Consider the following 24,238-nt stretch of genomic DNA (forward strand, 5'->3'; position numbering starts at 1 on the left):
AGGCTTACACTCCAGCTTCCTTCAGGATTGGCAGCAGCTTGATTTGCATAGAAGCTGGTATTTATTTAATATTAGTCTATGCTACTCAATATTATTCTATAAATCAGCCTATCTGATATTATTTCATAGATATAGTCTTGTATTTATAGACCATGGAGAAACTAGAGAGTTAACAAACAGAATGTAAATGACATTGAATAATCTATACAAAAGGCCCAGCATACTATTTGGGATATAGGAGATGCTCAAAAAATACTGGATCCCACCTCCATTCAAGCTTTTGGGTATAGCTGTTAACTGTATCTTGAACAAACCCAGGAATTCACTAGTCATTTTTTTTTTTTAATGTAGAAATAATCTAAAAAAATGCATACTTTCTATACTTTCAAGAAATTAATACTGAATTTCTTACAAAAAAATCTAAAATACAAAAAATCAGGGGGAAAAAAAGGAAAAACTATGGCGTACCTTCTTCATCTTTGGAACGAACCAAGCAGCAACCTTCTTGATAATAAACGAAACCACCATGCTTAACCTGACAAAGAAAAAAAAAAAAGGTTTATTTAATAATTAATTTAAACAATTTTATTAACTGTTTGATGGTCTGACCATTTAATTTTTTAAAAGACTTTTTGTTTATTCATTTGAGAGAAAGGATGAGAGCACAAGCAGGGAGGAGAGTCAGAGGGAGAGGGAGAAGCAGGCTTGAACCCAGGATCCTGAGATCATGACCTGAGCTGAAGGCACATGCTTAAAAGACTGAGCTACACAGGAGCCCCTGGTCTGACCATTTAAGATAAAGAAGAAAGGAGATCTTTCCTAAAAAGCAGACCCATGTCTATGAATGAACACATAAAAAATATAAAATGGATCACTTTTTACAATACAGTAAGATATGGTTTTCATACATTCACAATTGCTGGAAGAGTTTCTAATACATAAATGTAAGAGGCAACAGAGAGAAGGCATAACAAAACCTCTTATGACGGTTAACAAACTGGTAACAAACTTTAGTTATATTTTGGGAGTATCTGACATTCCTATGGTGGGATTCAGTTAACAAAAGACTGAACAGCATCTTTAAGGTAATCTAAAATGAGGCAGACAAAGAAAGAGTGGTTCAGATTAGTCTGGAAACACAATAACCTGATGAGATGCTTTCCTCTAAAATACGCAGTCACCACCAACTGTCCTGGTTTCAATTTTATTTTTTTAAAGAAAGATTTATTTATTTGAAAGACAGAGTGCAAGTAAGCAAGCAGGAGGGAGGGCCAGAGGGAGTGAGATTCTCAAGCAGACTCTGCACTAAGCATGGAGCCCAAGACAGGGCTCCATCTCATGACCCTGAGATCATGACTCAAGCTGAAATCAAGAGTACAACACCCAACCAATTGCACCATCAAGGCGCCCCTCAATTTGATTTTATACAAAGTTTCTTATGGGCTGACAGATCTACACAATTTGAGACTGAGAGACTATTACCCAATATGTAAATAGTACTCTTGTCTAATACCTACATGGTATTAATTAAATTAATCAAATGAAATTGATTGATATGACTTCATCATATTCGAGCCTGAAACACATTTATTACCTGCTAAATTAATGAGTTATTTTGAATCTGGAATTCCTGATTCTTAACCTACTGTTATTTCCACTAATACTATGAATGTGATTTTCATTTTAAGCTGTGGTTCTGTTTTCCAGTCTTACTGAAAAAGTTGCAACATGCATGTCAATCTGTTTCAACTGGTTATTTATGACTGTGGTAGCACCATTAAATGGTCAATTACTTGGCCTTCATGGTATTATACTACTTAAGGTATACTTCCTTTTGTTACAAAAAAAGTGTAGATACAGCAATCAAATACTTTTCAAATTAAATAAAAAATGACAGCTGATGGTTTCATATGAACTTCTCCTTGGAATTATTTAAAACATTTTAAAACAGAAATAATCGTTTCCAAAAACCAGAATTAACAAAGTAACTTGGAAGTTCATTTTGATTTTGAAATTCATTTACAGTTTACTTTAAAAATCATACTCTTCTTATTCTTTGTTGTTTAAGTTTTTCAGCATAAAGGCAAAAGCAGTTTTTACTTTTGTTGTGGGATTATGTCTAGAATAACAAAGTACTTCATTTGCATCCTAACTGGTAATATCAGATTTAAAAAAAAAAAACCCAAAACATAAGGATATCCTACCTCTGCATTGATGATTTCATATTCTTCTTGTGGCTGTGTTTCTAACTTTGTTCTCACTTTTTCGAATGCGTCCATGTTTTCTGAAAGTGATTTTTCGTTTTCTTGTTTAATAGGCAGAAAATCCTGGAAAAAGTTTTACTGGTATGATCATAATATTTCAAACTAGAAAGAAAAAAACCTTTGCTTTTCCGAGATCATCCCTATTTCTTTTTCATGCAAGTACTACAAGGGTAGGTCTATACCTATGAAATGATATGCATTTCACAGATCTTAAATGCTTTTTAAAAAGTCTTTCATTTATTTTTGAAGATTTTATTTTTAAGATTTTTAAAGATTTTATTTATTTGATACAGAGAGAGCACACATGCAGAAGGAGGGGCAGGAAGAGGGAGAGGGAGAAGCAGGCCTCCCATAGAGCAGGGAGCCCAATGTGGGGCTTGATCCCAGGACCCTGGGACCATGACCGGGGCCAAAGGCAGCTGCTTAACCAACTTAGCCACCCAGGAAACAAATGTTGTTTCTTAAGCTCTTTTTCATTTAAAAATGTAAACAAAGAAAATAAGGTGAACACCTGATGGCTATACTATTAACTTAAACTTAACAGAAGCACTAAAAAGCACTGGAGAATATTTAGATCTACTAGAAAGGCTTATACAAAACTAAGCAGTAAAGGAAAGGATGTTTACATATTTAATACTCTGGGGTAAGAGGGAGAAAAAAATGTTTACTGAGTTATAAAGTACTACAATACCTCCTAAAAGGAGGGAAACTTCAAAGGGAGAGGAAGACATTATCTTTATTAATAAATGTTCACTATTATTTTTATACATAGTAAGAATTTTAAGAAATATGTCTTACTTTATATCTTCATTAACCATAATTTTCTTCTCTCGTGGGGATAAGGAATCCCCCAAGTAGAACAGTTTATCAGGTCAAAAAGTTAATACTTCATAAGTAAAACAAAACTTTAGGTTTAAGGAAAAAGTAATGTTTGCTGTATAAGCAGAGTAAGAAAATAGTGGACAATTAATGAACACGAGTAGAGACACAGATTAAGCCTTAAGAAGCATTCAGTGTCTTATTGGAAGTATGTAATAAGCTAAGAGCTTTAGGTGACCTCTGGTGAGCATGAAAATGCCACATGAATTATTATAATTTGGCAAAACACCACTTATCAAATCACAATACTTGACAGGTTTGCCTTGGTTATGCAGAAGAATTCTAACCAAGATTTTCAACATCAGCTTTCTGCCAAAGATGACAACTGTATAGTGATTTGTGCCAGAGGGGCACTAAACTGTTGGTAAGGATTTCTAACAGCTGGTAAATATTTATTGCACAAGTGTGTCCATGATACTTTACCAACACTGTAGAGAATGTAAGCTATAAATAGTTTACATCACAAAGAGTTTACCATCTACAATTAAATACAAGAATAGAAATACCACCCAAACAAATTAAATGGAAAAATGATCATTTTCATGAATTACTTCCTTTGGACTTTGAGATACTTTATGATTTGGATTAGATTCCACTTACGAACAATTGGTATGGTAGTCTCATTCAGTCTCTACTTTAACCATATACTTAATATGCTTGAGTAATTATTTGAAATCCAAACGCTGGAGGCTCTTATGTTTTTCATCTATTTCTTACCATTTTCACAAAATCTAGAATTGATTTTTAGAGTAGTGAGGTAAAGTATCAATAACTTCCTATTATCATCTGAAACACAGATCAGAAGATCACTAGAAATCTATCCTGAAACTATAACTTAGCAGTAGGAACTGCCTTTCCATTGCCAGATAACCTTGCTTATTTGGTCTGTAATTCCGCTGGAATCTTTGAAGTAGAGTCAGGGTAGCTATGAAGAGTACCTCTTTCTACCTTGCAGTTTCTAGCACATTCTCTGTCATGGAGCTGGGCCCTGCAACTTTTAAATAATCATTCTTCTTTTTTTAAAAATACCCATTCTTATAGAGCCATGGCCAATGCAGGACTAAAGGCAAGAGAACTGTAGGAACAAGGGAACAATACCTGTCCTCTTAGTCAAATTTATTTTACTTTCTTGATTAACCTTTTTCTGGGTCAAGAATCCAAATAAACTGAGCTAATCTGAACCAAAATAACCCTGCAAGCAAAGAGGACTTTTAACTGCTTTAATAAAATGGAGGTAGAATTTGGAGCTTTATAAATAATTCCTCAAAAGGAATTACTCCCAGGAAAACTGAGATTTTATATAATATTCATAAATCCAAAATACTCCATATCCAAGTTGTTTTTGCTTTTAAATCTGTCCCAACAATACCCAGTGGGTATTTTAAGCTTTCATTTCAACGCTAGTTAGCATTATCACTAGAGTACACAGCTAAACCTATCTATTTTAGCCAAGTATCTTAATACATTAATAGTCTATTGGTTTGAAGGGCATATACTACCTAATGGAGCTGAAGTGAGGACAGCTTTAAAGTTTTAAGGTTACATGAAAAGTATCACTCCATTAGAGGAAAAAGGCACTCTTTGCTACCTTCCAGGTTTCATGTGTTTCATTTTAACAATGAAACACATGAAAACAGGAGGATAGAATATGTAAACTTCCTTATAGCAAAAATGAATTCTAAAGACAGAAAAATTACACAGAAGAAACACACCGGACAGCTTTCAGTCAAGATGGTACCATTAATACATGTCTAATTCCAAGTCCAGGGCAGAAGAGCGAAAAACAGGCTTGTCAGAAAGCAAGCAAATGCCCAAAGCTTAATGGAGAGGTGTTAAAAGGGCCAGTTTGTAGAGGTTCCTATATTTGGGACAATTTGAGCATCAAAAAGAATAATGATTATAACTGATACTACCCTGAAAAATATAAAAATTCATAGTAATTTGAAAACAAGCCAAAACAAAAAACTCCAAACATACCAAACTAGAATTTAAAAAAAGAGGGTTCAACAAAAAAGAAAACTCTTCTTTACAGAGTAGTATCAGCTAATAAATGTAGAAATAATAAAGTCAGAATATCATTAGCAACCCTAGTGACAAGTGACTAGGGTAAAGATCAATTACTCTTAAACATATTAGGTGAAATGATGTTCAGTAACACAATGCTCATGCAGTACCAAGTACTACCCTACTGACTACCTACTTAGTAACTAACTGCAAAGAGAATAAGGCCCCTTTACTGATGGAGAGAACCAGCAATTATCACCTTTACCAAAATTATCAAGCTTTACATGATTAATAGTGGGATGAACTGACATTATAGGTCTCCTGAAATATAACATGAAGTGTTTCAATTTAAGAATAAAGAAAGTAAACCTAAATGAAGTAGAAGAAACAGAATAAAGCGATCAATTAGAGAAGATCAACAAAATAAAAAGCTCATTGCTTTTTATTTTTTTATATTTTAAAAAAAAGTTGGTCCTCTGAAAAATGTACAAGATATTTTTTTAAAAGTACTAAAAAAGACATGTAGAAAAACAACAGATTAAAAAAAACCCCACAATAAAGTTCATGCCTAACATTTGAAAAAACAGATAAAATGAATAATTTTCCAGAAAATAAATGAATTATCCAAACAGATAAAAACAGAAGGGCTATATAAGCCAGTAACTATCAAAGAAATTAAACTGGTAATCAAGTGTCCTCTTCTTAAAGGAGACACCAAACCCACATGCTTTCCAAGATAGCTTTCTGACATCTTCAAGGAACAGTTTTCTCATATGCTAACCAAGAAAAAAAATGTCAATTATTTAAAAGTACTCAACTTACTTTATGAGGCAAATATTATTTGACACCAAAACTAGACAATGACAATGTATGACAATTAAATACTAATCTTATTGTCAAACATGGACTAAAAAAATGGAAAATAAAATACAATGAAACAATGTATTTTTAAAAAGCACAAAACAAAAATAGTAAAGTAATAATAAAACCGTATGTGACCAAGTAGGGCATATCTTAAGAATGAAAAGATGGTTCAGCATTAGAAAAATCTACTAATGTAATTTAACACAAATAAAGGAGATAAATCTTAGGGCCAGTTTCATTAATGCAGAAAAAAACAGAAAATAAGACACTTTAAAAACCTTAAATTAAGAACAAAGAATTTAGAGAAATTAGGAACTTCTGACTTGATAAATGGTTTCTTTGTTGTTTTACACAGGACCATACTAAAATCTGTCATTAACATACCTGAAGTGTATTCATATTAGTACACATCTTATTTAGTATCCATGAAACACTTCTCAGTAATCTTAATTATACTCACTTAAAATTTCTAGTTCTATTTACTGTTTCATTATTCAATGGTTTCCTATGCCCCTTGCTTCCAATTCCTTTCCTCCTTTTTCTTGAGCCCCCTAAGATTTCTGCCCTTTTCGTTCAACTGACTACTCTTGTCAAAGTCACTGATGGCCACAGGACTGCAAAATACAAACGTTATTCTATGCACTCCTATTACTTGACCTATAAGCATCACGATACAATTGATAACTTCCTTCTCCTGAGAACACCTTTTCACTTGACTTCCAGGACCCCTCATTCTTACTGTTTTCCTCCTATCTCACTAGGCCTTCTCAGTCTCCTTAACGATTCCTATATCTACTTCCTGGCTTCTGAACATCAGCATGCCCCGGAACACTTCTTCATCTGCCATCTGCATTAATATCCTCAGTAATCTCAACCAGCCTCATGACCTTAAATGCGATTTATATGCTGAAGACTCCCAAATTTAGATCTCTACCCTGGACCTTTCCCCTGCACAAGTTGAACCTGTGTATCCAACTGACTTCTCAACCTTTCTACTTAGATCACTAATAGGTATGTCAAAAAATGTCCCAAACCAAACTTCCAATCTCCCCATGTACCCTCTCCCCCAACAAAACTCTGCTTCTTCTATCACTCCTATCCTGATAAATGACAATTCTATCCTAGCTGCTCAGGTTTAAAACCACAGTCTTCTCTGTCTTTCTCTCTTGATACAACCAGGTATCTTTTCAACTTTTAAGATTTAGAATCTGACTACTTCTTTCTCTGTACTGGTATTACTCGGTCTGTACTGTTATCCTTTCTCCTTTGGATAAAGAGAAAGCCTAAATGCTGTTTCTGCTCCTGTCTTCCCAGGCTATTTTCAAAAAAAGAGGCAGAGTGAGCCTAAAGTCAGATCATATCACTTCTTCACTGAAAGCCCTCCCATGATTTCCCATCTCACTCAAGAGGAAAAGCAAAAATCTTTGCAATGGTCTAGAAGGTCCTAATTCCATGACCTTGAGGACCTCATCTACTACAACACTCTTTCCACGCTCACTTACTCTGAGCCACACTGGTTTCTTTGCTATTGCTTGAATATGAGTGGCTTCCCCCTACCTCAGTTTCTTAGAACATGCTATGTCCTGTGCCCAAACACCTTCTTCAAGCTACTGCTCAAATGCTACCTTATAGTTAGGCCTTCTCTGACCATCCTATTAAAATAACAATCCTCCCTATCTCAATATGGTCTATTCATTCTTTCCCTGTCTTATGTTTCACTATCCCTACGGTCTCTGACATACTTTATGTTTAATTCATATGCATCATTGTTCTTCTCTCTTCTCTTAACTAGAATGGTAAGTTTCATGAAGACAGGGATTTTTGTTTCCTTTGCTCATTGCTACATACCCGATTGCTAGACTGGTGCATAGTAAGTGTTCAACAAATAATTGCTGAGTAGAAGGAAATAAAGCACAAAACATAAAAATTTAAAGATCTATTTAAACAACAAAGTGAAAAGACAGCACAAATTATAAAAAAGATACCTACAGCACATAAAAGACATGTAAAAAATGCTTATGAATCAGTAAGAAAGAAAACACAGTATGAATGGTCAAGGCATATGAATAAGCAATTCAAGATAAAACCAAAGGAGTTAATGAACACAGAAAAGCAGCTCAACTTCATGATTAATCAGGACAATGAATACTAAGCAATGACATACTTGCCACATTTATCTGTTGGAAGGGCAAAAAGAAAGTCTGATAATGTAAGTGAGATATAAATCGAATTCTTATATATTCCTTGTTTGCACTTAAGGTGGTTATCAATTCAGAATTCAGCCTGATAAAATAACATTAGCTTGTGAATACAATCAGGATTTGTAATTTTAGGTATAAGATTCTAGAGAAAGTCTATCACATATGAATAAGGAGATACACAAAAGATTGTGTTTTGCAACTTTTTAAAGTCTGGAAACTGGAGAAAATATACTTGCCTGTCCAAAGAAGATGGATTAACTGTGATATGTTATATAATGGAATATTACATAGTAGTTGTATTAAATGAACAAGCAATACACATATTAATGTGGAATCTCAAAATCTTAAGTTGAACAAAAAAATTATACAACTTTATGTACAATAATATAAAGTTTCAAAACATGTAAAACACTCCTATATGTCATCTGTGGATACAAATACATGTGTAATTTATAAAAAAACACACATGGATAGATAAAGGAAAATGATGACCCCTAGGGAGGTTAGGGAATGTGATACAGAAGTACACAGGAATCTTCAAATATACTTGTTGTTTTTTCCAGTTAAGAAAAGTCACACCGAGTAGTGGGTATATGGGTATTTGTTATGGTATTCTGACTTTGTTATTATTTGTAATAATTTATAATAAAAGGTACTAAAGAAGAAAGGTACTAGGAATCAGGCTACCTGATGTCTAGTTCTGACTCTAATTTTTTCACTTAACTTTGGACTGTGTAGCTCTGATTTTTTCATTTGCAAAAAAAGAGCTCATACACTATGTGATTTCAAAACTCACTACAAAGCTATAGCAATAAAGACAGTGTGGTTGCGGCATAATGACAGACATACGGATCAACAGGCTGAACTCAAAAGAGTTCAGAAATAAACATTTCTGAACTATAAATTACATTTATAGATGATTTATGTTTTGACAATGGTGTAAACAAAATTCAATGGAAAAAGAATAGTCTTCAACAAACAGTGCGGGGATAACTGAATATTTATCTACAAACAAATGAATGAAGGTGGATCCCAATCCCTCACACCATATATAAAAATGAATTTAAAACAGATCATAGGGGCGCCTGGGTGGCTTAGTGGGTTAAAGCCTTTGTCTTCGGCTCAGGTCATGATCCCAGGGTCCTGGGATCGAGCCCCGCGTGGGGCTCTCTGCTCAGCAGGGAGCCTGCTTCCCTTCCTCTCTCTCTACCTGCCTCTCTGCCTATATGTGATCTCTGTCAAATAAATAAAAATAAAAATAAAAATAAACAACAAGCAGATCATAGAAAGAACTCAGATTGGATGATTTCTGGGGTATTTCTTCAGTGATAAAATTTGTAATTATGTGAAAATAAAAAATTTATTCATTCAACTATTAATTCATTCCACAAACATTTACTACTTATCGAATGTGAGGAAGTCATTATGCCATGTGTTGGACTTATAAAGATGTACATTATAAAATTCTTGTCTTTGGGATTTCACAGTCTAATGAAGAAAGTTCAAAATGATATAATTAATAGCACAGAGTTAAATACAGTATGGTTCTTGTGGCCTCAACTCTACCTACATATGGGTAACTCTTCCCAAATTCCTGACTCATACATCCAACTATCTACTGAAATCTCTACCTTAGTAGTGAGTTACAATTATTCCTTCTCCTTTCTCACTCTTTTTTCTATTTCTTTTGATGTGGGGAGGGCGGGGGATGGGAGGAGGGCAGAGGGAGAGAATCTTAGATCCACGCCCAGCACTGAGCCCGACTTGGGACTCTACCTCATGACCCTGAGATTAAGACCTGAGTGAAAAATCAAGATCTGGACACTTACCCAACTGAGCCACCCAGGCACCCCTTTTCCTTCCTGTCTTAAGATGTAAGTGACAATAAGCATATACTTGTGCCTGTGACATAAGTCCAACTGAAACAAAATGAGGACCTAAATGTGCTTTGGGATTTAATGATTTTGTAAAGTTAACATGGTGCCTATCTGGGTAAGGGGGGGGAGTGGGTAGGGAACATTACTTTGTAACAAAACACAGGAAGATTCTGGAGCAAAACATCTATTAAGTGGGATAGTAAAATTAACATTTTACAGCTTTGTGCCAGTTTGTGGAGGATGGGGGTTGAGTTAAAAACAACTTTTGTAAGAGGGTTTTGAATTTTAGAATCCAAACAGAAGAAGGATTATCATCCTACTTTCTCTATACTAAGAAGTCCCCAATAAAATGTAATCACCCTATGAAGATGAAGTTTGACTGATTCTATCTCTTTAATCTTCCCTCAAATCTACTTCTCTCCATTATCAGGGCAGATATATCTGAAGTTGCCTATAGGCACCAACTACTTTTTTTTAAAATTTTGTTTTATCTGTAGGAGTGAACAAAGTTGGAACGGAGTGGATGCTTGCTGAAAAAAAATGTGCATTGTCTATAGGTCTCTTCACAGATTCCCTGGGTCCCAGTGATCATAAAAGACAGCACAGCTTTCCTATGGTATCATTTTTTACAGATGAAATGGTTGATGTACCGCATGCGAAAGTAGGACCGGTTTTTCAGGTGGACAATTACTAAAAGAGCTACTAAGTCAAGTTAAAGTTTCTAGGTGACAGGAATCTATGAAGGAGAATTGAAAAGTTGCTTCAGGGACAAGCAGAGGGAAAAAAATAGTCAACCTCCTGTTCAGGGTGTAAGCTAATCCCAGCTGTCACTCTGATGGCAATTCCTGCCTACTATTTATAAACTAGGACTCAAGATAAATGTACTAGATGACAAATGTTCTAAACAAAGTGCAAAATAAAATTATCTAAAGATCCAAAATTTTTCAAATGAGTAAAATTTAAAGTTTATGTTTCTTAAATAGAATAAAGCTGCACACATACACACAAAGGTAATAACGAAATAAAAGGCAAAGAATTTCTGAGTAAAGAAAGCATCAAAGTGTTAAACTAAGCTAAGACTAAAACGTTGAGAGTAAAAAAGTCTAGGAACCACAGATGAAAAGTTAAAAGCGAAAACAAAAAATAGACAAAAACCCAAAACCCACAGGCATGAGCTAAGAGCAAACATGAAACAAAGAATCCAGTAAAATAAGATGAAAAAAATCATTTTTAAAACAAGCCACACAAGTATCCATTGACAGACAAATGGATATGGTATACACGTACAATGGAATATTATTCAGCCATAAAAGGATGAAGTGATGTATTCCACAACATGGATGAATGTTAAAAACATGTTAAATAAGTCAAACAAAGAAGGATAAATACCATGTGACTAAAATTACATGAATTGTCTAGAATAGGCAAATTCATAAACATAAAGTAGATTAAAGGTTGCCAGGGTCCTGGAAAAGGAGGCAGTGGGCAGTTATTGTTTCATGGACCTATTTCTTTTAGGTGATGATAGGGTTTTAGAAATAGTGGTGATGACTGTACAACACTGTGAATGTAATTAATGCCACTAAATTATACACTTGAAAGTGGCTAAAATGGCTAATTTTATGTCACCGACAATTTTACCACAGTAAAAAAAGAGGTAGTCAAAACAGTCTAAAAATAAAAGTCAGTATGTAACAAAACAATTTAAACCAGAAACTAAAATATTAAAATAATATGGCAAATTATTGCAAAAATATCATCCCCAAATGTAATTTAAGGAGTCTAAGGAACATAAGTATATGGTAGAGGGATATGTCAAAGTGGTGGCAGCATAAATAGCTTAATCTCAAACAAGTAGGATGACCATTTAATATACCATCCTAACCAGAACATTTCTGAGAGGAAAGGGAACACTATTAATAATTACACAGGAACAACAGGTGTAGACTGGGACTGTCCCACGCAAATAGAATGTGTGGTGACTCTACATGTAATGACAATCAGGTCCTCAAGGTTTAGGCCCATAGCTTGGGGTCTGGCCAAAGTACAACAGTCTGAAGGCATCTTTCTGAAGGACCCAAGTGGTCAAAAATGCCTTTTTTTCATTTTTTTTAAAACAAGGAATTAATACACAATTACATGGAGTTATTGAAGTTTACCAATTTGAGACTCATCAAATAATTAGCATATTATCAGATTTTGTTAAAAGCTATTATGGTATTCTAGGAATTTCAGAAAGCTTTATTATACTTTGAAATATACTGGTAGGCATAAGGATTTCCTAAGGTGAATCATTTTCCATAAATATATATTTTTATATATTACAACTATACGAATACATATGCATATATTCTTTTATACTTAAATAGAACTACAGACAATTGAGCCTTAACATTTTAAAAATCAAACCAGAATTCCTGAAAAAATTAGTAACGGATATCCTACCCATTCTTTATCTTTAAAATAAAATTAATCTTAATGTCCTACAAATAGGTTAACTTAAAAAGTCCATACCTTACTTGAGAAGCTCCGACTTGGGATGTTTCTTGCTAACTCTGATACCGTGGGTTTATTCTGCAGACACTTGGTTAGGTGGTATTTTTTCAATTTTATTCTATTGTAATAATGATCAGCGAAGTTATAGTGATTCAAATGCTGTTTCTGCATGCATTTCCCAAGGTGAGGAATACTATACTTCAAAGCCTGGAGAAATAATTTGCTCTTCCGCTGCATGATATCAGAGTCCCTGGTTTATGCTCCCTTTGGAGCTGTCAGCACATGATTTCATAGGTAGGATTACACAGTAGTGGGTTCTCAGAGTATCTACAATCCGCAGTTCTTATCCCTCCCCTTCAGGGCCATCCACCCTTCAGGTTATGAATAACTGCAGACAGCTGATAACTCTGGTTAAAAATACCTGAAAACTTGTATAAGTTAAGGTTTCATTCAAATCACACTTCTCGCCAGACGTGACTTAAATGTCTCATTTGTAAAGTCAATCCTATCAGGCTCAAACTATGCAGCACTGATTCTCGTACACATGGGCAAACTAAAAAATAACAAAAAACAAAAAAACAAAAATAAAAATTTGCAAACAAATACACAGACCTAATGAGGGCATCTCCAGAACTCGAGGGCATTAAAAGGCAAAATGGCTTTCTTATGAAGTTGAGAACACAATCTTTGGTATGTATATGAAGGATAAACTGGAAAAGCCTCCTTACTTCATAAAGGTAGGGGAGCACTAAATGTTCATTAGTGCCAGATACTTTTATATACTGTCTAATTTAAACTTCATAAGGACCTGCTAGATTAGCCATTACAACATTCATTTTCCAGGTGAGCAAGCTGTAGCTCTTGGAGGTTTTGGCAAGTGCCCTAGGTCACTTGGAAGGAAGGTAGTAGAGCAAAAAGTCCAGTCTGGTTTCGCTCCAAATCTTGGACTAATAACTGGACTTAACGTTGAAAAGCTATTTAGCTCTTTAGTTAAAACAAAACACATCACTTCAGGATGAACAAACATGATGTGAGACCCCCACCGGTTTCTGTTGAGAAGATGATTCTCATTAACCCATCAAAGTAGGGCTCGTAAGTAATTACGAGAGACACCTGGGCTGAGGTCATCACTCTGACTCTCACCACCTGTGAGCTCAGTTCCCTCATCTGCAAAACCGAGATAATGACACCATTTACCTTACGGGGTTGTTGTAAGAATAAAACTGGACAATTTATGTAAAGGTCTTAATACAGTGCCTGGCACGTAGTGTGCACTCAATGCTGGCTACTATTATTACAAGAGAAATCAAAGTTATCTTGCACACTGTTGCATGTCATCATGGAAGTCCTCCACAAAGACACCGCCCCTCGGTATTAAAGATACAATACTGCGTCAGATTTACTAGAGATCTGATCTGCTACGCTGCCGCCACCCGCGAACCTGTGTCGCAGCAAAATAACGGGCGAGTGGGGAGAGGAGATCAACAGCTAACTACCCCCAACCCGCGCCCCCAAGGCCCTGTAACAGGGGCCCGTAAGGACCTAGATCATTGTATCCATGCCGGCAACCTCAACGCATCCATCTTTTACCCGCAGGGAGAAGACACTATGCAAACCTAGAGGACCGGGGTGGGTGTTCCCTGGGGTACCTACTCCCTTTTCCTAAGCACCCCTCCAAACCAGGGATGAGGCGGAGTGAATGCAAGGAGGTTGGGGATAGACAGTGGCTGCAGTTTGTGCCACACGGAGAACGGACGCCAGGCAAAAAGGGAGGACCAGGGAACTGAGGCGCCACTGGGTGAGGGGAAATTGGGGAGAACCCCTCCTGTACACAGTATGCCCCTCCATACGTACGGAAGTTGAAGGACAGACGACTGGGCTCTGCACACCGAAACGAGAGAGGCAAAGTCCGGCAAGAAGCTCTCAGGAAGGAGCACGGGTGCTACCCCAGTGGCGTTCAGCCGAAGTCTGCGTTTTTTAAGCCGCAGAAAGACAACCTATCCAGAGCTGCCCAGAGCTGGTTTGCAGCACGCCGGTCTGCGTAACCCCAGTCAAGCGCCAGCCCTAAGCATATTTCGCCATGTTTATTGTGGTCATGAATAGTAGCTTCTCCTTCTGGGTTTCTTAAAAACCTAGAAATTTTAAGACTTTCCGTTCTTCGCTAGTCTTCTGGGCTCGAAATGAGGCAGGGGACAAGAGTAAAAGAGGAGCCAGTGTCCCGCGAGTTCTGCCACCACTCCCTTACTTTTCGGTTCGCCCTCACTAAAGATGGCCGCCGACAAAATGGTGCAATGACGCGAGCCGCGCCGCCCTGGTTGCCAAGGAGACGCGAATACCGGAAATGCGGAATTCGGGGAGGGTGCGCTTGCTGGGGCGGTCCGAGGGAGGTCCGGCTCACAGGTCCTGACTGGGAAGAAGTCGGCAGGTCCTGGCAGGGGAGAGCCGTGGCCGTGACAACTCGGGGTATATTGGCGGCTTTAACGGGATGGAATCCCAAGTTGCGGATGCCCAGGCCGGCGAGGCTGAGCGAGCTGTGGGCGAAGGCCCAGCAAGCAGCGGCGCCTCTCGGCGGCTTCAAGTCTCGGAGCCCTTGGGAGCCGCCCGGTGGAAGCTCCTGCGGCAGGTAAGGGAGAGCCTACTGGCCTCACCTTTGCATCTGGTCACTTCCCTCGCAGGTGCGCGGCGAGCTACCGGCGGCGACTCTCTCCTCTTGGCAGCTCCCGGAGTTCCCTTGTAGTTTTGCCGGGAGCCACCTGAGAAGCGCCCCCTCGCTTCTACTAAGGGTCCCACCAAAAGGGAGGATATAGGGTGGGGCGGGGAGGGGGCAGCCAACGCTGAGTTCCTGGGAAACTCAGATGTAAGTAGATCTTCTTTTGGGTATTTGTCTGCTTCTGGGGACTTTGCTCGCCAGTCCCATTGGTGGCTCCCCATCCTATGCTGCTTCTCTTTCCTGCTTCTGTTTTACTTCTTTCCCCGGGTTTCTTCATGCTGCTTATCTGCCTGCCGGCGTCTAGTTCAAAGTTTGGCCCCTTTCTTAGAGATCAGCGTGGTTGACTGTGTTGGGACTGTGACGTTGCACGTGCTGTCCGTACAGCGGGGGTGTGGAAAGTGTATTCACAGCTGCCTCTGTCTTTCACTGAGATGTGACGTTTTCATGTTGATCTTGTAGTTTGAAGTGATCAGCGAGATTCTTGGTGTCCTAGGTGGACTAGTCCGGGTGTGGTGTTTTGTTTAATGCCGGTTATTTTCTAGCACTTAAGAGTTGCTGCTATTGCTGGTAACTGTAGGTGTATGGAAGTTTGACAGATTTCTGATTTGACATCACCGACCGACCCTCTTTCCAAACTTTTCACTCCCTCTCCCCTGCAAACTTCTTAAAGTAAAATCTATTTACTGTTTTGTACACAAAGTTTTCTGCCTCTGCTGAGGTTCCTCCTGAAAACTTGACTCAAGGGAACACTTTCCATTTCTGACTGCTGTTTTTCGAAAAGAATTTTCCAGTAATGGCCACTTTATTTGAGACTGTGTTTAGCCTTTTGAGGATTACTTTGTTTGTAGTTGTCTCCAGTCACCTTTTCTTATAGTGTCATGATATAACTCAGTGATCATTTCTTTGCAGATGCTTTGAAAGTCTTTCCAAAGCATTAAAATTCTGGTTTTGTTATTAATGTTACAAAATTATAGGATAACAAATGCATGTCCTCCTAGGTCATTATCATAGGAACTTTCTACAGTGAAATAAAGATCACATAAAGTTGAACTATAGACGTAGTCAGTTAGGGCCTTAAATTAATCAATCAAATCTTATTGTGATGATTTCAGTGATTCTTAATATAGTAAGAACTACAGTTGACCAGTGCATATGTTCATTCTTAGTTGCTGTCTACATCAAAACCAGGACAAGCTTTAGCTATGGCTGCCATTTGTACTCCCCACATGTTTTGACATTTAATGTTTTGGTACACGTGTGTACTCTGTTTAGAGTCTTCTTATCTTCTTTCCTACTTGTTGCATGACTGTTCGTTTTTCAGAACTACATTTTAATGTTTTCTATGAAGACTCTCCTGTCTCCTTGGCTGAGTTAGACCCTCAGCTCACTCTTATCAGTGAACCCCGTATCATATCGCCTTATGATCATTTGATCAGAGTCTATCTAATATACTAGAATGGGAGTTCTCCCTGGGAAAAGATGATATTTTATTAATCTCCATCCCCTGCACATTGCATGGGGCCTGACTAGTTGGTTTTTTAGCAAATGTTGTTAAGCGTTGTGGAAAGCTTGAGAGTAAGTGGCCCATAGTATCAAGTCCTCAGTGTATTGTATCAGTTAGCTGTTAATGAGTGACAAACAACTATAACATTAAGATGGCATACACCACTGAGCATTTATTTTGTTTGTGCGTCTGTGGGCCACCTGGGAGTTGACTGACAGAGGCTGTCATCAGCAGACTGGCTCTAATACTCGGACCAGTTGGCTGACATATTCCCCTGGTGATGGCAGAGGTATAAGAGTGCAAGGGCAACCATCAAAACACATTTTAAGCTCTTGCTAATATCCTGTTGGTCAAAGTTAAGTTACTTGGCCAAGCTTAAAATCAAAGGGCAGAGATATATACTCTTTCCTTGAAGGGGGCAAGAAAGGAAGTGAATATTTTTCCATAATCTAATCTACCATGTATATTAAACATTTGCAGGTACTCAGTAAATATGTCTCATACAAACAGACCATCCACATCTTGTATGCATCCAGAACTGGAAAACTCAGGAATCTAAACAGGGATAGGGATATGCAGCTCTCTCTCTCATGAGACATTATCATGACATCTACTTGTGTCTGCTTGTTTTCTTCTTCACAGTTCTGTCATTCCCTTACACCATAGGGCTTCAAAGCTATCTAATGGGTCCTTCACTTTAACTGTTCAATATTATTTTTGGTTTTGTAATTAACCTTCTTTTATTTTTATTTTTTAAGGTTTTATTTATTTATTTATTTTTTTGACAGAGAGAGGCACAGTGAGAGAGGATACACAAACGGGGAGTGAGAGAGGGAGAACAGGCTTCCTGCAGAGCAGGGAGCCCAATATGGGGCTCGATCCCAGGACCCTGGGATCATGACCTGAGCCAAAGGCAGAGGCTTAACCCACTGAGCCACCCAGAAGCCCCTGTGATTAACCTTTTTTTAGAAAAAACAAAAACAAAAACAAAACCCATTGACCTAGTTCATCATTTGATACCAGGTCACATGATAAATTGCTGACTTTTGAGCCTAGTGCTCACTTTAATCAGATGAAGACTATGGATCAATATTGATAGAGGCTTTGGATAGTAGTCTCTTTTCCTCTTTATTTTTTCTCATTACCTGATAGCAAAGATGGCTTTTGGCAACTACAGGCTTTCATCATTCACTCAATTAGTGATCCAGAAGAAATGGCCCTTTTCCCCAACACCCAGATGATGTCCATTAATGACTCTACTAGGCCAAGCTTGGACCAGTTGTTGGATCCAGGAGAATGAGGCACTTTGGCTACCTGGGACATTAGCCCACCCTGTGGCAGAGAAGTAACAATCCCATCATTATCTCAGAGAGTGAGACAGGGGCAGTTCACAAGAGGATAGGATGTAGGGCAGGTGAAAAACTAGCAATGACCATTACACACTATTCACAAATACCTACAGCATAAATACTTACCTAGAGGTCTAATACTTGACTTAATCTGATTGAGGGACTATTTCACAGTATGATACAAATTAAAACATGATGCCATATATTTGAAACTATCAGTGCTGAAAGAGACAGTGTGATTCTTTGCTTTTTCCTAGCTCTTTGATGTTCATCAAATTAACATCCCCTTTCATATAACTAGTATCTAGTCCATAGGCTTATTTGAAGATTTAGTGAAGAGTGTGGTAAGACATGCATTAATTCTTACTTGGACATTTGGTGTAATTCACTGATGAGCAGTCTGGGCCTGGAGTTTTCCTTGGTAAGATTTTTATCTATGTATTATATTTTTATTTTTAAAATTAGTTTTAGAGGTAGCATTTAGCAATTCATTAGTTGCATATAACACCCAATGCTCATTACATCAAGTGCTCTCCTTAATGCCCATCATCCAATTATCCCTCCCCCCACCACCCACCTATGCATTGTATTTTTAAAATAATTTAGCACTATTTGGACTTTTTGTCTCTTCTTGTGTCAGTTTTGGTACTTGTAGTCTTTTAGGAACTTGTTCATTTCATCTAAATTTTCATAGTTTTTGTAATATTCCTTTGCTATTTTTTAATGCCTGCTGGATCTATAGTAATCTCCCTATGTCATGTTCATATTTATATTTTCTCTCTTTTTTCTTATTAGTGTTATCAAGGATTTGTCAGTTTTACTAATCTCTTCAAAGAACTAACTTCTGGTGTTTTAATCCTTCTAGCTATATTTTTGTTTTCTACTTTATTAATTTCTATTTTTTAGGGAACTTAATTTGCTTCTTTTTGTAATTTTTGCAGTGGATGCTTAGTTTACTGATATTTAGCCTTTTCACAAGTTTTCCTTTAAGCACGAATTTATCTGTATTTCATATGTCTTGAAATGTATTTTTATTATTCAGTTCAAAATACTTTCAGATTTCTATTGTGTTTTCTTTTTTTTGGTTCCTAAGTTATTTAGAAGTATATTGCTTTATTTCCAAATATATTTGGTGGTTTTTTCTTAAAGACTTTATTTATTTATTTGGCAGAGAGAGAGAGATCACAAGTAGGCAGAGAGGCAGGCAGAGAGAGAGGGGGAAGCAGGCTCCCTGCTGAGCAGAGCCTGATGTGGGGCTCAATCCCAGGACCCTGAGATCATGATCTGAGCCAAAGGCAGAGGCTTAACTCACTGAGCCACCCAGGTGCCCCTATATTTGGTGTTTTAGGGAACTTTTTAGTATTTTTAATTTAATTATGAATATTAGGATGTTCTGTATCTTCAAAAAAAACTTTCTATTATGGGAAATGTCAAACATATACAAAACTAGAGATAATAGTATAATAATCACTCATATATCTGTAAACTTTAACAATTTTTAACTCCTGACCAACTTTATTTGATCTCTGTTCTCTCATCACACCCTCCCATCTCAGATTATTTTGAAATGAATATCAGATATATTGTTTTTTTCCTACAGATATTTCAGTATATACCTGTACAAGATGAAATTTAAAAAATAATTAAAGGGACACCTGAGTAGCTCAGTCAGTTAAGTGTCTTGGATTCAGCTCAGGTCATGATCCCAGGGTCCTGGGATTGAGCCCTCATTGGGCTCCCTGCTCAGGGAGCCCACTTCTCCTTCACCCTCTGCCTGGCGCTCCCCCTGCTTGTCCTTCTTTCCTCCCTCTGTCAAATAAATAAAATCTCTAAAAAAAGAAAATAAAAAAATAAATCCTCTTCTGACTGAGCCAACCAGGTGCCCTGTTTCATAAGTCTTTTTAATCTAAATGTTACCTCTGCATATGTCTTTTTTTTTTTTTTTTCAAGATTTTACTTATTTATTTGCCAGAGAGAGAGTGAGAGAGAAAGAGCACACAAGAGCACAAGCAGGGGGAGCAGTAGGCAGAGGGAGAATCAGGCTCCCTGATGAGCAAGGATCCTAGTTCAGGCGGGACTCCACCCCAGGACCCTGGGATCATGACCTGAGCCCAAGGCAGATGCTTAATTGACTAAGCCACCCAGGTGTCCCTCTCTGCATATATCTCTTTCACCTCTTGCCATTTTTTTATTGAAGAAACTGAGTTTGTTGTCTCTCAGAGTTTCCCATAATTTGATTTTTGCTTATTGTACTTGAAGATGATGTTAATGTGTTTCTTCATGCCTGATTTCCCATTTTCTGTAAGTTCCTATTTCCTACATATAGAGGCTTGACCAGATTCAGATTTATTGTTTTTGACTTGCTTTGGTTTGGTTGGTCAAGATGATGGTAGAGTATGTTTTCACCATCAATCATCAATTGATCAATTTCATTAATTACAGTGGTGTCTGGTTATTGCTCTTCTTGATGATGATTGTCTAGGTTCATGAATTCATGAGGAGGTTGAAAATGGTTGAAAATATTCTAATTGTGTCATTCCTTCTGCATTTATTTCTTGGAATACTGCTATAAACACAGATTTCTCCTTACCATCTATTTTGATATTCTTGGTTACAGTTCGTATAGGAAAGACAGAAAAATACTTGATTCTTTCTCTTTGTTTACTACTAGTTTTCCAAGTAATAGGTTGGTTCTCTAGCATCCTTTGAAGATCATCAATGGGGTATTTTTTAAAAAAATGGACTTATATGTTTCAGTTCTGTTACATTTATTACCTTTGTTAATGCTTATACCGTCCCATCTTTGGCCAATGGACTCTATTCAAATTGGCTATGGAGTTCTTTGCATAGAACTCTTAATTCTTTATGGCTTTCTTGTGTGCAGGATGTCCTATACATGTACAATTCATGCCATTTCTCCAAGAGGTCTTACTTTGTTTTAATAGAAAATGATATTTAGAGATAGCAATATGGGTATTGTGTCCATTGCTACTAGTTTGATTGTTGTTTCTAGAATTTTTAAGTGGTAGGAGGTAGGGAATATATATCTTTTTAAAAATGTTTTAATAAAATAACCATTAGTTTCTATTATACTTATTCAAATTCAGAGCTACAGAGTTTTTGCTTTAACATCATTAATCTTACAACTATATTTGTTTCTCCCATAGTTAAAAATCCAGTTTTCAATGACCCCCAACAAAATTATTCATTTGGTTTATCTTAAAACAGATACACATACAAGCACGCATCAGACAGGCTCAGAACAATATACCTTTCCCTGCCTAGGTAGTAAGCTTTGAAATTCAACTTTTATCCCCTAAGTCCACAGACTGTAAAAGGTGCTGCTTGTCTTCTTAGCTTTTTTTATTGGAACTGGATCAATGTCCCCACAAGGAAATGATTGTAAAAGCCAAGTTCACCTCTCTAGATTTATTTCCTTTTTAAATTATTACACTGGTAAATCTTCAGTAGTTCTCAGCTTTGTTTTTTGTTCTTTACTACCTTTATTTAAAAAAAATTTTTTTTTAAAGATATTATTTATTTATTTGACAGAGAGAGATCACAAGTAGGCAGAGAGGCAGGCAGAGGGTGGGGGGTGGGGGAAGCAGGCCCCCTGCTGAGTGGAGAGCTGGATGCAGGGCTCCATCCCAGGACCCTGAGATCATGACCTGAGCCCAAGGCAGGGGCTTAACCCACTGAGCCACCCAGGCACCCCTCTCTGCTACCTTTAAATAATGCTTTAAGATATCCTGTCCAGGGGTGCCTGGGTGGCTCAATTGATTAAGCATCTGACTCTTGGTTTCAGCTCAGGTCATAATTTCAGGATCTGGGATTGAGCCCCACATCAGGTTCCTCACTCAGCATGGAGTCTGCTTTTCCCTTGGCCTCTGCTCCTCCCCTGCTTGCTTTCTCTCTCTCTCTCTCTCTCTCTCTCCCTCTCACTCTCTCCTTCTCTGTGGAATAAATAATAAAAAAAATCTTAAAAAAAAAAAAAGATATTCTGTCCATTTTCTCTAGTTGTCTCCAGTAAGAGGTTGGTCTACATTGTCTAATCTGCTGTCTTTTGGAAATGAAAGTCCCCTTATCACTTAAACTTGGAATGCCTAACCCGTGTTTATATGATATGAATACAATATTTGGTTTTATTTTAAAGGTTCTGAAGCAAAAGCACCTGGATGTTTGCCTGCGGCATGTATCTGTAAGAAGATTTGAATCATTTAATCTGTTTTCAGTAACAGAAGCCCAAAAAAAGGCAACTGAAGAGGAAGTTGGTGCTTGGGTCCAATACACAAGTGTCTTCTATCCTGAGTACAGTATTTCCTTAAGGTAAACATCTTTGACAATTTTTTAAAAAGTATCTTTCTCTTGTAGAAGAAAAGCAGTCTAATAAGGATCTCATTATTCATTCTGTTGTGTTTGCAGGTAATCTTGATCAGAACTTGGGTTTTGCAGCATTGTGTTAGGAAATCCTGCTACTTTAACTGGGTTTTGTTGTATTCTCAGAACTAAAGAAAAAAAATTTCTCAGGAATGTAGCAGCATTTCAGGACAAAGTGGCTTGCAAATCAAAGGTTCTTTTTAACCATTCTCTCATAGCATTTGACAAAAAACCAAGTTCTTTTGAGGAGGCAAGGAAGACTGAAAATGAAAACAGAATTTTTTCAAACTACTCTTTAAGTAGAGTTATCTGAAAAACCAACCTTTGGTATTTTTCCCATTCATGTTTTGTCACTTTCAGAATAGAATCTAAAGAATAGGAGGAGAAAATTCAGCTGAAAACTGATATTGTGAGAAGCATACACTGATATTGTGAGAAGCATACACTGTTCTGGCTTTAAAAATCATTTAAAAAGAGACAGGAGAGTTGCAAACTGAAGTAAGAAGATACAATTTTTACTGAATTAATTTTCTCTCACAGTTATAGTCTAGCATATTGCAATATTACCGTAGGTGTTTGATTTTATAAAATCTTCCTTTTTTGACAAGATTTCACATCTTGAAAGGGAGGGAGGAGCACATTTACAGTAACTGTAAGAAGAGCAAAAAACATTTTAAGTGGAATGTGACTGAATAAGGTTTAGGTGAGGCAAGGAATAATTTTAAGAAAAAAAGTTTTCACAAAGGATGTCTATTTATAGTATATGTTTCTTGAACTATTTCAGTTTAAAATATGTAAGCTTTAAAAGACATCATAATAGCTTAAAATTTGGGATCTGGATAAAAATTGACTAGGGTAGGCAGGGAAGAACAATTAGGATCTGGCTTCATAATTATTGAAAACTCCAAAAAGAAGATAAAAACCTAGGGATTTGTGAGCTTGCCTGTATATTCATTTTGAGATTCTGATCTGAATACCTCAACTGCCTCATGTTCTCATGGAGATGATTAGTTTAGTTCTTGGTTAGGAAGGGAGGAAAAACGCATTACGTGCTTGTTAGATGCCCTATACAGAGCAAGGTGTTTTCGTGTATGCTAATTCAGTAATCTTTACAGTAACTCTGCAAAGTAGTAATGAAGATGATTAAACAATTGGAAGATAGTGTCTATAAGGAAATTAAAGAGAAGGAAGAACCAAGTGACCCAGTAGCAGTCTTCAGGTGTAAAGTTCTAAAACTTACCCTCTACCTTCACGGGTGACAAGATGCAGTAAGTGTAAAATGTGCCAATAATAATTTCCTGACATCTTTGAGGTCCTGGTAAGGGTTAGCTGGAGAGAATGTGACATCTTCTATTCTTTAACGTTTCCAAACCAGGGCACAGTTCTGTTGCAGATGACACCTATGTAGCAGGATCCCAGGCTCCAATGTAAGCTGAAATTCCTTTCCAATGGCATGGTTCTTTGTGATATAGCTGTTTTTCAAATAAATAAATGCCAGTTTGTCGTTGAACCCTCATTTATGGAGAGAAGACAGGTGACCAAGTTAAAACATTGGCTGCGATGGCTACCAAGATTTAGCCTTTTTTTTCTAACTAGTTTGTTTCTTTCCACATTAATAGTGCAAAAATAACAATAGCTTACATGCATTCTAGAGCTGAACACAATCTTAGAATAATTTTGAACAGATCATAACCACATTAATAAAGGCTGACC

At 37.1% G+C, this 24,238-nt stretch overlaps 1 protein-coding gene and 1 long non-coding RNA gene across 3 annotated transcripts in view; one reads left to right on the forward strand and one right to left on the reverse strand.

The window, feature by feature from the left end:
- Positions 1-446: 446 nt before the first annotated feature.
- LOC132022592 (uncharacterized) lies at positions 447-14,824 on the reverse strand. The gene is made up of 3 exons (XR_009405639.1): positions 14,440-14,824; positions 2,205-2,327; positions 447-535 (listed from the first exon to the last, which is right to left on the reverse strand). It is a non-coding gene; the product is annotated as an uncharacterized LOC132022592 (long non-coding RNA).
- A 119-nt stretch (positions 14,825-14,943) lies between these two features.
- The window catches only part of CAMKMT (calmodulin-lysine N-methyltransferase), a 378,137-nt gene continuing 368,842 nt past the window's right edge, over positions 14,944-24,238 (forward strand). For both annotated transcript variants that reach the window (XM_059406224.1, XM_059406225.1), the window contains exons 1-2: positions 14,944-15,208; positions 22,302-22,474. In XM_059406224.1, coding sequence (XP_059262207.1) covers positions 15,071-15,208; positions 22,302-22,474 — 311 coding nt within the window. In that variant the 5' untranslated portion in view covers positions 14,944-15,070. The remainder of the gene's footprint in view (positions 15,209-22,301; positions 22,475-24,238) is intronic.

The sequence above is a fragment of the Mustela nigripes genome, chromosome 7 (genome assembly GCF_022355385.1).
Source record: "Mustela nigripes isolate SB6536 chromosome 7, MUSNIG.SB6536, whole genome shotgun sequence".
In the NCBI taxonomy this organism is placed as follows: Eukaryota; Metazoa; Chordata; class Mammalia; order Carnivora; family Mustelidae; genus Mustela; species Mustela nigripes.